At 43.8% G+C, this 13,577-nt stretch overlaps 1 protein-coding gene across 1 annotated transcript in view; it reads left to right on the plus strand.

Annotated features, from left to right (window-relative positions):
* The first annotated feature begins 1,255 nt into the window (after nucleotides 1-1,255).
* PTAR1 (protein prenyltransferase alpha subunit repeat containing 1) overlaps nucleotides 1,256-13,577 on the plus strand; it is a 58,529-nt gene continuing 46,207 nt past the window's right edge. Inside the window, exon 1 of the mRNA XM_073634604.1 lies at nucleotides 1,256-1,410. Within this exon, the coding sequence (XP_073490705.1) occupies nucleotides 1,325-1,410 (86 nt within the window). The 5' untranslated portion in view covers nucleotides 1,256-1,324. The remainder of the gene's footprint in view (nucleotides 1,411-13,577) is intronic.

The following is a 13,577-nucleotide window of genomic DNA, read 5'->3' on the forward strand; positions in this document are numbered from 1 at the left end:
CAAAAGTCCACGATTTTGTTGGCCAACAATTCGATCATGTGTATGGGGCTTTAAGGTTTGACCTCATATTATATATTTTGGTACATCTGAAGACAAAAATCTGCAGAAAATTTTAAAGTGTGTATGGGGTCTAAAGCCTTGTACACACGGTCAGATTTTTGGATGAATTTTCTTCAGTTTTTTGTTGGATGCTAGTTTCAAATCGAAAGTGAAGAGGGTACTTACCATCAGAAAATTTTGTACGAAAGAATTCAACGTCAGAAGTGATGTAATGTGTTGAATTGTTTTGTTATTGTTCTTTCATTTCTGAGCATGCCTAGTCTTGCTCTTCAAAATTTTTTTTTGTCAGAAAACCGTACTAAAGCTGGCCATATACCATACAATTTTCTTTTTCAATTTCCTTTAGATTTACCTTCAACCGTGTAGTAGAAAGGGCCTGCCTGACTGCATACAAATTGAAAGTGTTTAGATTTGACCTCATATTATATGGTTTTGGTAAATCTAAAGGAAATCTATAGAAGAAAATTGTATAATGTATGGCCAGCCTAATGAAAAGAAAAAAATCGGACGTTGTGGTCACATCAGACAAAAATTTTCAAGCCTGCACATCCAGTTTTTGTCTGCCGAAAATTCGTAATCGGCTGTCAAAAGCAGCATACTAACGATCAGAAAATTGACAGATTGTTCATCGGACTAAATTTATCTTCAGATTTTCTGACCATGTGTATGTGCCTTCAAGGTTTGCCATTTTGGTAAATTTGAAGACAAAAATCTGCAGAAAATCTAATAGTGTGTATGGGGGTCTAAAACTTCAAATGGTTAAAGGAAAAAGTGGAACTTTGTCCATTTTTGCAAAGAACTCTCTTTTACCCCCCTAGCAAAAAAAAAAATTAAAAAGTTATTTTTTTTTTTTTACTTTTTTCGTTAATAAATCCTGTCCTAGGCCAAAATGATGTCTGATCGGCTACGTTGTATGTTACAGAAAACGAAAGATCGAAAACGAAAGCTCATTTTTAATGACATTTAATTATAATATGCCTTGTAGAGAAATTGTATGTTTTTTTTTTTTTTTAGCATGAAATGGTGCTACAACAGATACACGTGTATTAGAAATGCTAGCCCTCACACCCCCATCATACAATCACACATTGTATACAGGCTCTGCCATGCTGACATGACTCTGTTGACATTCCTGAAGCCAGCCTTTCTCATCATCCATATATACACACACACACACTACGGGAATGGTTAATGAGCGGCAGCAGCGCAGGCGGAGCGGAAGGCTGACCCGGAAGCTGATGTGTCTCCGCCCGCAGGCTCGGAGATGGCGGAGTGGAAGGAGGAGGTGGAGGTGCTGGTACAGCGGGTAGTAAAGGACATCACTGGAGCTTTCCGCAGGAACCCCAATATGTGAGTGGCTGCGTGACGTCACTGGGCGGGGTGGGCAGGGCGCCTCCTGACCACAGCTGTCAGCTGGGAAACTTTCCGTGCTGTCATCCCGGGTGACGGGACCTGACAGGGGACGAGGCTGGAGGGAATAGTCTTCAGGTTCCCAGTCCTCCTCCTCCTCCTTAGGGTGACTGCTAATGAACTCCTCTCAGTCTTCCACTCAATGACCTTTACATGCTTGTCTGGGAAAAGAAATCCTAGCTCAGTGTGAGGACAGGCACACTTTTATTTATTACAGCTACTTACCGTATATAGTCCATTTACACAGCACTTTACATTAGGGATCGACCAATATCATTTTTTTTCAGGGCCGATATTGATCATTCGGCTGCCTTTCAGGCCAATAGCCAATATCAGGTGACGATATTCTGTAGATTTAAACTTTATTATTACTGTCCCTTTAAAAAAATAAATAAATTATATATATATATATATATATATATATATATATATATATATATATATATATATATATTATTTTTTTTTTTTATTTTTTTTTTTAATTTATTTCTTTTTTCACTTCCATTACTGTCACAAGGAATGTAAACATCCCTTGTGACAGTAATGGGCAGTGACAGCTCTTTATGGAGGGATCCGGGGTCTATAAGTCCTCCAAAACCCTCCTATGCATTTTTCTTGCTAGAATTATTGCTCTCACTCTGATGATCGCAGCAATACCTCACATGTGTGATTTGAACACCATTTACATTTGCGGGCCAGACTTATGTATGCGTTTTCTCTGTTGCGCAGGGACGGGGGAGTTTTAAAATTTTTTTTTTTTCTAATTTATTTTCCTTTTTTATATATATATATATATATATATATATATATATATATATATATATATATATATATATATATTTTTTTTTTTTTTTTTACTGCTTCAACACAGGGCACTTACATCCCCTTCCTGCCCAGGCCATTTTTCAGCTTTCAGCACTGTCACTCTTTGGATGACAATGGCGTGGTCATGCTACACTGTAACCATGTGAAATTTTTATAATTTTCTTCACACAAATAGAGCTTTCTTTTGGAGGTATTTAATCCCTTCTAGGTTTTTTATTTTTTCCTAAAAAAAAAAAAGACTCAAAATTTTGAAAAAAATAAAAGTTTTTCTTAGTTTCTGTCAGTAAGTTTTGTAAATAAGTAATTTTTCTCCTTCACTGATGGGCGCTGATGAGGTGGCACTGATTAGGTGGCACTGATGAGGAGGAACGAATATACCACACTTATGGGCACAGATAGGTGACACAGATGGGCGGCACTGATGGGCCGGTACTGATTGATGGCACTGGTGAGCACTCGCTGCTGGCACTAGTGGGCGCTTGATTGTAATCAGGGCACTGATGATTAGTGCCCTGATTACATGCCTAGATGTCCTCTGTGAGGAGATGCCGCTGATCGGCTCGCCTCTCCTCACACTGTCAGTGTGAGGCGAGGGGAGCCGATTACTGGCATCTCCATGTTTACACGTGACCAGCTGTGATTGGACACAGCCGATCACCTTGTTAAAGGGCAGCGGCTCTTTACAGAGAACGGGGTCACGCTGTGTCCTAGCAACGCGGCTGTAATCGCCACGATGCGTGCTTGTTCTGGACACTGGGTGTATGACGTCCACCCAGAACGAGAGCTGCACTGCCGACGGTGGGCGGGTGGCAAGTGGTTAAATGGACAATGTATATAAAAAAAATCGCTTTTATTGCTGCCACAAGGAATGAAAGCATCCCTTGTGACAGTAATAGGCAGTGACAGGTCCTCTTTATGGAGGGATCCGGGGTCTATAAGACCCCAAACCCCTCCTCTGCACTTGAAAGTATTCAAAACGTCAAGATCAGCGTTTTTTAATACTTTTCTTTTCTTTTTTTTAAAACTGGTGCCTTTAGGATGGCAGTGATCCGGAAGTGATGTCATGACATCCGGATTACTAGATACGAGACCCAAATAAAGCCGATCTGGCTTTGTTTGGGTCTTCGGGCAGCTGGTGGACGTGCCGGCTGGTCACTCGGTCCTCCCGGTGGGACGGGAGACCTGGGCGGTTTGGCTGGAGGGGGGCATCCCCTCCCACTGCTTGTAATATCAGCTGAGTCGCATCAATTGTTAAAAGGAGGCTGACCGTCCGCTCTAAAGAACGGAACCGTCGGTGATGCCTACAGCTGCAGGGATCACCCCGGTACAACCCCTTGAATCAACATTGGTAAGTTTTGTGACCGATACTTCAAAAAAAGTGACTATCAGCTGTACCAATAATGGTTTGAACCCTACTTTACACACATATTGTACGTTCACATCAGTCCCTGCCTTCAAGGAGCTTACAATCTAAGGTCCCTAATAGACACGTGCAATTAGTTTCTTAAGGAAGCGAAATTCGGACGAATTTTGCATCATTCGGATGAATCTGTACATCCAAAGAAAAAAGTAACACATTTCAACTAATACGAAAGAAATTATAACGAATGAATTTGGCATGATCTGTTAAAGGTTTAATGAAACAGCAGGTCGACTTGTAATGGCATAACGAATGATCTGAATTCAGTTGTATCATTTCGTTTTTATTTTTCTTAGTGAGCAAGTAGAAAGGAATTGATCCATCCGAGTTAGTTTTCTAGTCCAATCAGTTGATTCTTTTTGTGTTGGGGGCTGGATTACTGGCATGGAGTAAGCCCATAACAAATTATCCTTAAGCTAAACAATAATATGAATCAATATCTTTACTCAACAGAAATAAGAAATTATCTGAAAACGAGTTAGCATAATATAACAGAACGAAATTATATATTTTACGAAAGAAAACAAAATAAAAAGTACATTTTCCATCATGCACAAGTCTAGTCCCTAACTTTTGGATAGCAGTTTCTCCTGAGAGAGAGAGAGAGAAGTTTCCAATGAGCGTCTACTGGGGCTGAAGTTTATTTTTGGGCCCACAGCCCTGTACGCCCTGGATTTAGTAGATCAGCGTTCAGTCACACATGTGACTAGTCCCAGTGGACGCAGCACCTTCCAGTTGTGGAAGCACTACCTGACTGCTCTATGAAAAGCGATCCTGGGACAGCACCTTGTGAAGCACTCCGCCAGCTGGTCGTCCATGCAGGAGGTTGATGTCTCTTCTTTAGCAGTGTGTCCTGGAGTATTCCCTTGATGGTCCACTTCTACTAAGCCTGTTTTGACCCCCCTGAGTAAGGGCGGTCACAGGCTTTCTGGTGAAAAGAAATTAGTGTATAACAATATAATAATAACAACCAGTGCTCGCTACTATGAGAACACTACAGAAATGACCCAATCTACCATCAGCTATGGCAATTCCATATTCTCGTATTACGCTATTGGGGCTCCCTCTCTCTTTCTTTCATAATGGAATCTCCTCATAGTCAACATTAAGGGCTCTTTCACACGGGGAGTCCGTATGTCCGTTTTTCATCCTTCCGTTTTTGGATGAAAAATGGACATACATGTATCCCTGTGGAGCGTCGGATGTCAGCGGTGACATGTCCGCTGACATCCGATCCGTATAACGGAGGAAAACCCTACTTTTCCATCCGTTATCGGATCGGGTGACGACGGACACTACGGTCCACCATCATCCGATCCCCCATAGGGGAGAGCGGCGCTCTGACAGGTCCGTCGCTGCACAGTGTGCAGCGATGGACCTGTCATCTTCCTGCTCAGCGGGGTTCGGCGGAGCGATCCCCGCTGAGCAAGCGGGTGTTCACGGGGCGGATCATCACTGATCCGCCCCGTGTGAAAGAGCCCTAAGGACGGTGTTTTTCCCACATTGCTACACAGTGGCATATACTGTGGAAGTGTATGACCCCAGGAGGGGGTGAAGGATCTGGTGAGTGCAATCATAATAAGAGCACGAATAAGGCACGCAGAGTGTTGTTTCACCGAAAGTACACCAGAGTATCTAAAGGAGTCCTTCACTGGCACAAGAGCACTTTAGAACTTCATTTTGTCATACAGTAGTTGTTTGTGTACACCAGGACTTTTATATGAACATTATATTTTTGTTTCATACTATGGTTATTAATTTGGTATTTATAGCACGTTAGAGGCACTATTTATTGTTTGCACATCATAGTATTTAAATTTTGTTTGTTGGTTATGACACGTTGCATTTAATATTGGGTTAGGTTCACGGACCACCAGCTTACCCACATTCAAATTCAAGGGATTATTCACACTGAAGACACTTCTCAGTGAACACATACTCAGTTTTTTATTAAACATTTTAACCAACTGTGCACATACATTTGAGTTAGATTCATCTAATTATCACTCACCGGGGACACCTAATATTACATATTATCCCCTCTCCTACCTCCATTTCTTCCCCTATTAAAAGGCGCAGCGTATACATTTTAATTCCAAACCAATTATAACAACCGAACAGCGCCATATCTACTTGGTTTTCTTTTTAGTCCCTAACTTGCATATGGATTTTTTTTCAGACGAAAACTGTACTAATTAAATGAAAATCGGACGTTGTGTTCAGATACGACAAAAATTTTAGAGCCTGCACATCTAGTTTTTGTTGTTTGAAAATTCAGAATCGGCTGCCGAAAGCACTATAGTAACGATCAGAAAATCATCAGATCGTTAATCAGGCGAAAATTTACTTCCGATTTTCTGACCGTGTGTACGGGCCTTTAGTCCGTAGGATTCAATATTGAGTTGGCTCACCCTTTACAGCACCAGTGCACAAAGCAAGGCCCATAAAGACATGGATGAGCGAGTTTGGGGTGGAGTAACTTGAATGGCCTGCACAGAGTCCTGAAGCTGTTATAGCTGTAAAGGGTGAGCCAACCTCAAACTGTTCCCACAAAGTTGGGAGCATGAAACTGCCCAAAATGTCTTGGTATGCTGACGCTATAAGAGTTCCCTTCACTGGAACTAAGAGGCCAAGCCCAACTCCTGAATAACATCCCCACACTATAATTCCCCCTCCACCAAGTGATTTCGACCAGTGCACAAAGCAAGATCTATAAAGACTTGGATGAGCGAGTTTGGGGTGGAGGAACTTGACTGGCCTGCACAGAGTCCTGATCTCAACCCGATAGAACACCTTTGGGATGAATTTGAGCGGAGACAGGGAGCCAGGCCTTCTCATCTAACATCAGTGCCTGACCTCACAAATTCGCTTCAGGAAGAATGGTCAAACATTCCCATAGACACACTTCTAAATCTTGTGGGCAGCCTTCTCAGAAGAGTTGAAGCTGTTATAACTGCAAAGGGTGGGCCAACGCAATATTGAACCCTACGGACTAAGACCGGGATGCCATTAAGGCTGCTTTCACACTGGGGTGGTAGGGGGCGTCGGCGGTAAAACGGTGCTATTTTTAGCGCTGTTTTACCGCGGTATTCGGCCGCTAGCAGTCGGGCACTGTAGATAAGTCTGTAACAGCCCTTTAGGCCGGCCATAGACAGGGCGAAATTCTTTCCTGCAACCACAGGTTGTGTTCTCTCCCAGGAGGGGGAAAGCCATCTCTGCTGAGAGAAGACAGTGATTATTGGTAGCAGCTATAATAACCCCTAGCAATAATCGCATGTACGATTCGGCAGGCTGGTTATATTGATTGATCAACTTGGGCACATTCAGCCTCCCCATACATGGTTCGATCAGTCTATGGCCAGCTTAAGTGGTATTAATCCCTGCCACACCAGAAGATTACAGCAGTGGGGGGGGGGGGGGGGGGGGGGTCAGAGGAGGATTATTTAAGTGCGAGGAGGAAAGGAGGACATGAGCGTTGACTGGTTTGTTCTTGCGGGGGGCGGTCCCCCTGTCAGAACACAATAGCTTAGCGTGGGAGAACGCTATACCAAAATCAGATAATACAGAGACCTCCTTGCGGGCTGAACGAAAAAAACTTACCGTGGTTTAACCGTTGCCTGCGTAATATCTCCTGTGTTGCCTCTTGGATTTGGACCAGATCCAAGAATACCTTCAGCCAAATGTCAGCTAAGGTGGTTATGTAGAAATGTACAGTAGAAGCAAGGGCTTATTTCCACCAGATATGTTTAAAAAAAAAAAAACATGCAGTGTCAAATGATTAAAAGTGGTTCTAAAGCATAAAGGTTTGTAAAGGTCATTCTATGCATTAAGGTAAAAAGCCTTCTGTGTAACCAAATCCTCCCTGCCCCCTTTATACTTACCTGAGCCCATTCGTGATCCAGTGCTGTGCATGAGAGCTAAGGCTCTCCCGGCTCTGTCCTTCCTCTCTGGGCAGATTAATACAGTAGTAGGGGAGCTATTGGCTCCCGCTGCTGTCAATCAAATGCTGTGACGAAGAGTGGAGGGTAGGACCGAGCCACCTGGTCTGTCAATGGACACAGACAAGGCGGGAAAGAGCCGGCGCGAGTGCCCCCATCGAAAGCTGCTTCCAATGGGGGCACTCGCCGAAAAGGAGGAGGAGCGGCGGCGGGGGACCCCAGAAGAAGAGGATTGGGGCTGCTCTATTCAGAACCATTGCACAGAGAAGGTAATTATAACATATAACATGTTTGTTTTATTTTTTAAAAGGAACTTTTAATATCACTTTAAGACATGAAATTGTGCATTTTTAGATGTGTTGAAATGCAAGTTTGAAAAACTGTTTTTGGTTGATTTGTTGCACACAGCTGATCACAGATTGAGGTAAAGGGCCAATCACAGCGGCGACCCTTTACCATGTGATCAGCTGTGTCCAATCCCATGCAAATAAATGCCAGTTATTGGCATTTCCTTTCCTCAGCGCTGTCACTGTGTGAGGAAAGGAAAGCTGATAACCGTCTACCCTGTGACAGCACACATTTACACTGATAATCAGGGCACTGATCATCAGTGCAGCCCCCTCAGTGCCAATTAGTGCAGCATATCAGTGCCCTCTTTACAGCGCAGCCTCATCAGCGCACATCCGTGAAGAAGAAAAATTACTTATTTGCAAAAAATAAGAACTCCAGTGGTGATTAAATACCACCAAAATAAAGCTCTATCTGTCTAAAAAAAAAACGTACAGTGTTGCATGGCTGTGCACTTGTCATTCATGGTGCGATAGCACTTAAAGCTGAAAATTGGACTGAAAAGAGCCCAGTAGGCAAGTGGTTAAAATGATCATTCTGTGCTGTACTTCTATTCCCTACACAAGTCAATGCTAATGCAGTGTAAGCACACCTCTAATGACCATATACATTAACCCTCGTATCAGATGTGTCAGCTAGTCTTTTTTGGACTCTAAGAATTTAAACTAAATGATGTCCCAGCTATTTTCCAGTTGATAAAGACAACACTTCTTTACATAATTTTACGGCTCATTTCTTCAGAAAATGTTTTATTGGCCCTTTCTTTGTGATAAAATACTGTAAGCTGCAATTACCCCTATAAAGTTAATTACCAAAGTGTTTATTATCTTTTTTTCAGAATTAGTCTTGGCATCAGTAGACATAATGGGGCCCCTTGCAGATTGATTCCAATTAGTCTGGACCACTGTAACATATGATTGTGGCATCCCTGCCTTCTACAGTTAGATGGGATAATTGAATAATGCAGAATTTCCCCGAATTGTTCCTAAAGACCTAACAATTGGTCAGGTTTGGCAGGTGTCCGCACATATAAGAATCTTGGTTCATCTGCATGTTCTTGAGGATGGACTTGAGAACAGAAAGTGAGGGTAGGGGTATGACACTAGGGGTGTGCACTGCTGGTGGACCAGTGTGAGATTATTGCACAATCTGCTACCCTAAACTGCAAGCATGTTGTTTACTTGTTTATCTGAATTGGACATCTGAGAATCTGGCTAGATTTCAAAAAGACTGGTAGTCGGTGTTAGGTGCTGTAATTAAGGTCCATGGAAATGTCTGCCAGTTTTTAGATGTGTTTTATGTGATACTTATTTAGCCTGAACTGCTTATTTTCAAGTAACCTGACAAAAGTATTAAAACCTGTTAAAAGGTAGAATATAATACGTGAGCTTACATGTATTGAGTATACTTGCTGCCTTTTTAACCACTTAAGGACCGAGCCTCTTTTTTAGATGTGTTGTTTACAAGTTAAAAAAGTTTTTTTTGCTAGAAAATTACTTCGAACCCCCAAACATTATACGTTTTTATTTCTAACACCCTAGAGAATAAAATAGCGGTCGTTGCAATACTTTATGTCACGCCGTGTTTGCGTAGTGGTCTTACAATTGCACTTTTTTTTGGAAAAAATACACTTTTTTGAATTAAAAGATAAGACAACAGCAAAGTTAGCCCAATTGTTTTCTATATTGTGAATGATAATTTTATGACGAGTAAATTGATACCCAACATGTCACGCTTCAAATAAATCTAAAAAAAAAAAAATTCTACAGGTTGCATGTTTTGAGTTACAGAGGAGGTCTAGGGCTAGAATTATTTCTCTCGCTCTTCCGATCGCGGCGATACCTCACATTAGAGGTCGACCGATATGGGTTTTTCTCTGGCCGATGCCTATGCCAATATTTAGAAACCGCAGTGGCCGATGGCCGATATGTGATGCCGATTTTTTTTGGGCCGATATATTAGGCCGATTTTTTTTTTTTTTTTTTCCTTCATCTCATAAAATTTAACAGTTAGACCCCTTTCATACTGGGGCGTTTTTTAGGCGCGTTTGGGCTAAAAATAGCGCCTGTAAAGTGCCTGTAAAACGGCTCCCCTGCAGTCTCAGTGTGAAAGCCCGAGTGCTTTCACACTGAGGCAATGCGCTGGCAGGATGTTAAAGAAAAAAAGTCCTGCAAGCAGCATCTTTGGAGCGGTGCATACCGCTACTCCACCACTCCTGCCCATTGAAATGAATGCGCATCGCTGCCAAAACGCCTGCAAAGCGTTTTGGCAGCAGCGCTTCAGGGGCGCATTTAACCCCTTCCTCGGCTGCTAGCTGGGTTATAAGCGCCCCGCTAGCAGCAGAATAGCGCCGCTAAAATGACGGTAAAAAGCGCCGCTAAAACTAGCAGCGTTTTACCGTCAACGCATGCCTGCTCCAGTGTGAAAGCAACCTTAAGTGATACAGAAAATGTTTTACATTTAAACATTTATTAAACAAAACAAACCTCCAATCAGTTCACTTGTATGTAGAATTTAGATAAAAAAAAAAAAATAAAAAAAAACTATATCTTAAAAATAAATACACAAAAACAGGTAATCAAAACTTTTGGATGAAAAAAAATGGGCTAACTTTTTACTGCTTAGTTTTGTTTTTTTTAATTTATTAGTGTATTTTTTTAAAATAAAATTGCGTTTGAAAGACTGCTGCGCAAATACCATGTGACATAAAATATTGCAACAACCGCTATTTTATTCCCTAGGGTCTCTGCTAAAAAAAATATATATAATGTTTGGGGGTTCGATTTTACCGCGATTTGCCGCGATTTTACAGCGATTTGGGAGCCCACATTTTTGGCATTAACAAATGAAAACATACAGTAGTTGGTATGAATCATAAGGGGGAACTCCACGCCAAGTTTTAAATAACAAAAACTGGCGTGGGTTCCCCCCCAGGGGCATACCAGGCCCTTAGGTCTGGTATGGATTGTAAGGGGAACCCCCTACGCTGAAAAATCGGCGTGGGGGTCCCCCCAAAATCCATACCAGACCCTTATCCGAGCACGCAGCACGGCCGGTCAGGAATGGGGGTGGGGACGAGCGAGCGGCCCCCCCTCCTGGACCATACCAGGCCACATGCCCTCAACATGGGGGGGTGGGTGCTTTGGGGCATGGGGGCGCCCTGCGGGGCCCCCCACCCCAAAGCACCTTGTCCCCATGTTGATGAGGACAAGGGCCTCTTCCCGACAACCCTGGCCGTTGGTTGTCGGGGTCTGCGGGCGGGGGGCTTATCGGAATCCATAAGGGGGCCCCCAGATCCCGGCCCCCCACCCTATGTGAACGAGTATGGGGTACACAGTACCCCTACCCAATCACCTAGGGAAAAAAGTGTCAATAAAAAACACAGTACACAGGTTTTAAAGTAATTTATTAGGCAGCTCCGGGGTCTTCTTCCGACTTCGGGGGTCTTCTTCCGACTTCGGGGGTCTTCTTCCGACTTCGGGGGTCCTCTTCCGACTTCGGGGGTCTCTCCAGCGTCTTCTTCCGGTGTCCGCATCTTCTGCCGGCTCCACCGCTATCTTCTGCCGCTCTTTTGCCAGCGGTGGCCCGGACTTCTGGATCATCTTCTTGCCTCTTCTCTTCCAGACACGTTGACATGACGCTCTCTCCAGCTGCAATGGTCTCTGAACGATCCACAACGGACTTATATAGGCGGTGACCCCGCCCCCTTATGCCGTCACAGTCCCTGGGCTTGCTGGGACTGTGACCTTTTAGAAGGCGTGGTCACAGGGTGATGACCACGCCCCCTTATGACGGCACAGTCCCAGCATGCCCCGGGACAGTGACCTCATAAGGGGGCGGGGTCACCGCCTATATAAGTCCATTGCGGAGCGTTCAGAGACCATTACAGCTGGAGAGAGCGTCGTGTCAACATCTCTGGAAGAAAAGAAGAAGTCCGGGCCACCGCTAGCAATTGAGCTGCAGAAGATAGCGGAGGAGCCGGCAGAAGATCAGGACACCGGGAGGAGACGCCAGAGAGACCCCCGAAGTCGGAAGAGGACCCCCGAAGTCGGAAGAAGACCCCGGAGCTGCCTAATAAATTATTTTAAAAACCTCTGTACTGTGTTTTTTATTGACACTTTTTTCCCTAGGTGAATGGGTAGGGGTACCATGTACCCCATACTCATTCACATAGGATGGGGGGGCCGGGATCTGGGGGCCCCCATATTAAAGGGGGCTCCGGGATTCCAATAAGCCCCCCGACAACCAACGGCCAGGGTTGTCGGGAAGAGGCCCTTGTCCTCATCAACATGGGGACAAGGTGCTTTGGGGTGGGGGGGCCCCGCAGGGTGCCCCCCCATGCCCCAAAGCACCCACCCCTCATGTTGAGGGCATGCGGCCTGGTACGGTCCAGGAGGGGGGGGGGGGGGCGCTCGCTCGTCCCCATTCCTGACTGGCCGGGCTGCGTGCTCGGATAAGGGTCTGGTATGGATTTTGGGGGGACCCCCACGCCGATTTTTCGGCGCAGGGGGTTCCCCTTTGATCCATACCAGACCTAAGGGCCTGGTATGACCCTGGGGGGGAACCCACGCCGTTTTTTTCATTTAAAACTTGGCGCGGCGTTCCCCCTCAGGATTCATACCAGACAGCTGTCAGCACTGCCTGTCGCTCATCGCGAAAGGAAAAAAAGTTTTCCTTTCCCGATCAGCAAGCCAGGCTTGTGCTTACAAAGTCGTACTGAAATTGTGTCTATATTATTCAGGCACGATTTGCATGCTACTTGAGGGTTTAACATTGAGGTCTATGGAGTACAACTCGCATAGAAGTTGGACCAAAGTAGTGCAGGGACTACTTTCAAGTCGGCACGACTTAAAGTCGTGCCAATATGAATGGTAGTCATTGAAAATCATGGAGAATGACTTGTCATACGATTTTGCAGTACAAAATCGTGGGACAAGTCGTATAAGTGTGAAAGGGGCCTAAAGTCTTTAAATGGAGAGCTTCTACACACAGTTCACAGTTCAGTTCATTCATAAGTGTAAACATTGTATCCTTCAGGTTCTTTTTATCAGATTTGGCAGGCTGCCCAGAGAGGGGAGAAGTCGCTTCACAGAAGAATACAGGCAACTTGTATTGACTTCTATTACAGAAGTCATTCGCAAGTCGCGCTGAAGTTATATCGGCCTTTTTTATCAGCACAATCGGCCAATGCCAATTAAGTAAAAAACACCAAATATCGGCCGATATATCGGTCGACCTCTACCTCACATGTGTGATTTGAACACTGTTTTCATATGCCGGCGCTACTACATATGCGTTCTGCACGCGAGCTCGGCAGGACAGGGCGCGTTTAAAAAATTTATATTTTTTCTTCTTATTTATTTTACCTTTTTTATTTTTTATTTTTACGCTGTTTAAAAAAAAAAAAAGTGTCACTTTTATTCCTATTACTAGAAATGTAAACCTCTCTTTTAATAGAAAAAAAGCATGGCAGGACCTCTTAAATATGAGATCTGGGGTCAAAAAGACCTTTACACTAAAATGCAATAAAAAAAAAAAAAAATTTTTTTAAATTTCATTTAAAAAAAAAAAAAATG

This window comes from Aquarana catesbeiana, linkage group LG01, assembly GCF_042186555.1.
Source record: "Aquarana catesbeiana isolate 2022-GZ linkage group LG01, ASM4218655v1, whole genome shotgun sequence".
NCBI classification, from domain to species: domain Eukaryota; kingdom Metazoa; phylum Chordata; class Amphibia; order Anura; family Ranidae; genus Aquarana; species Aquarana catesbeiana.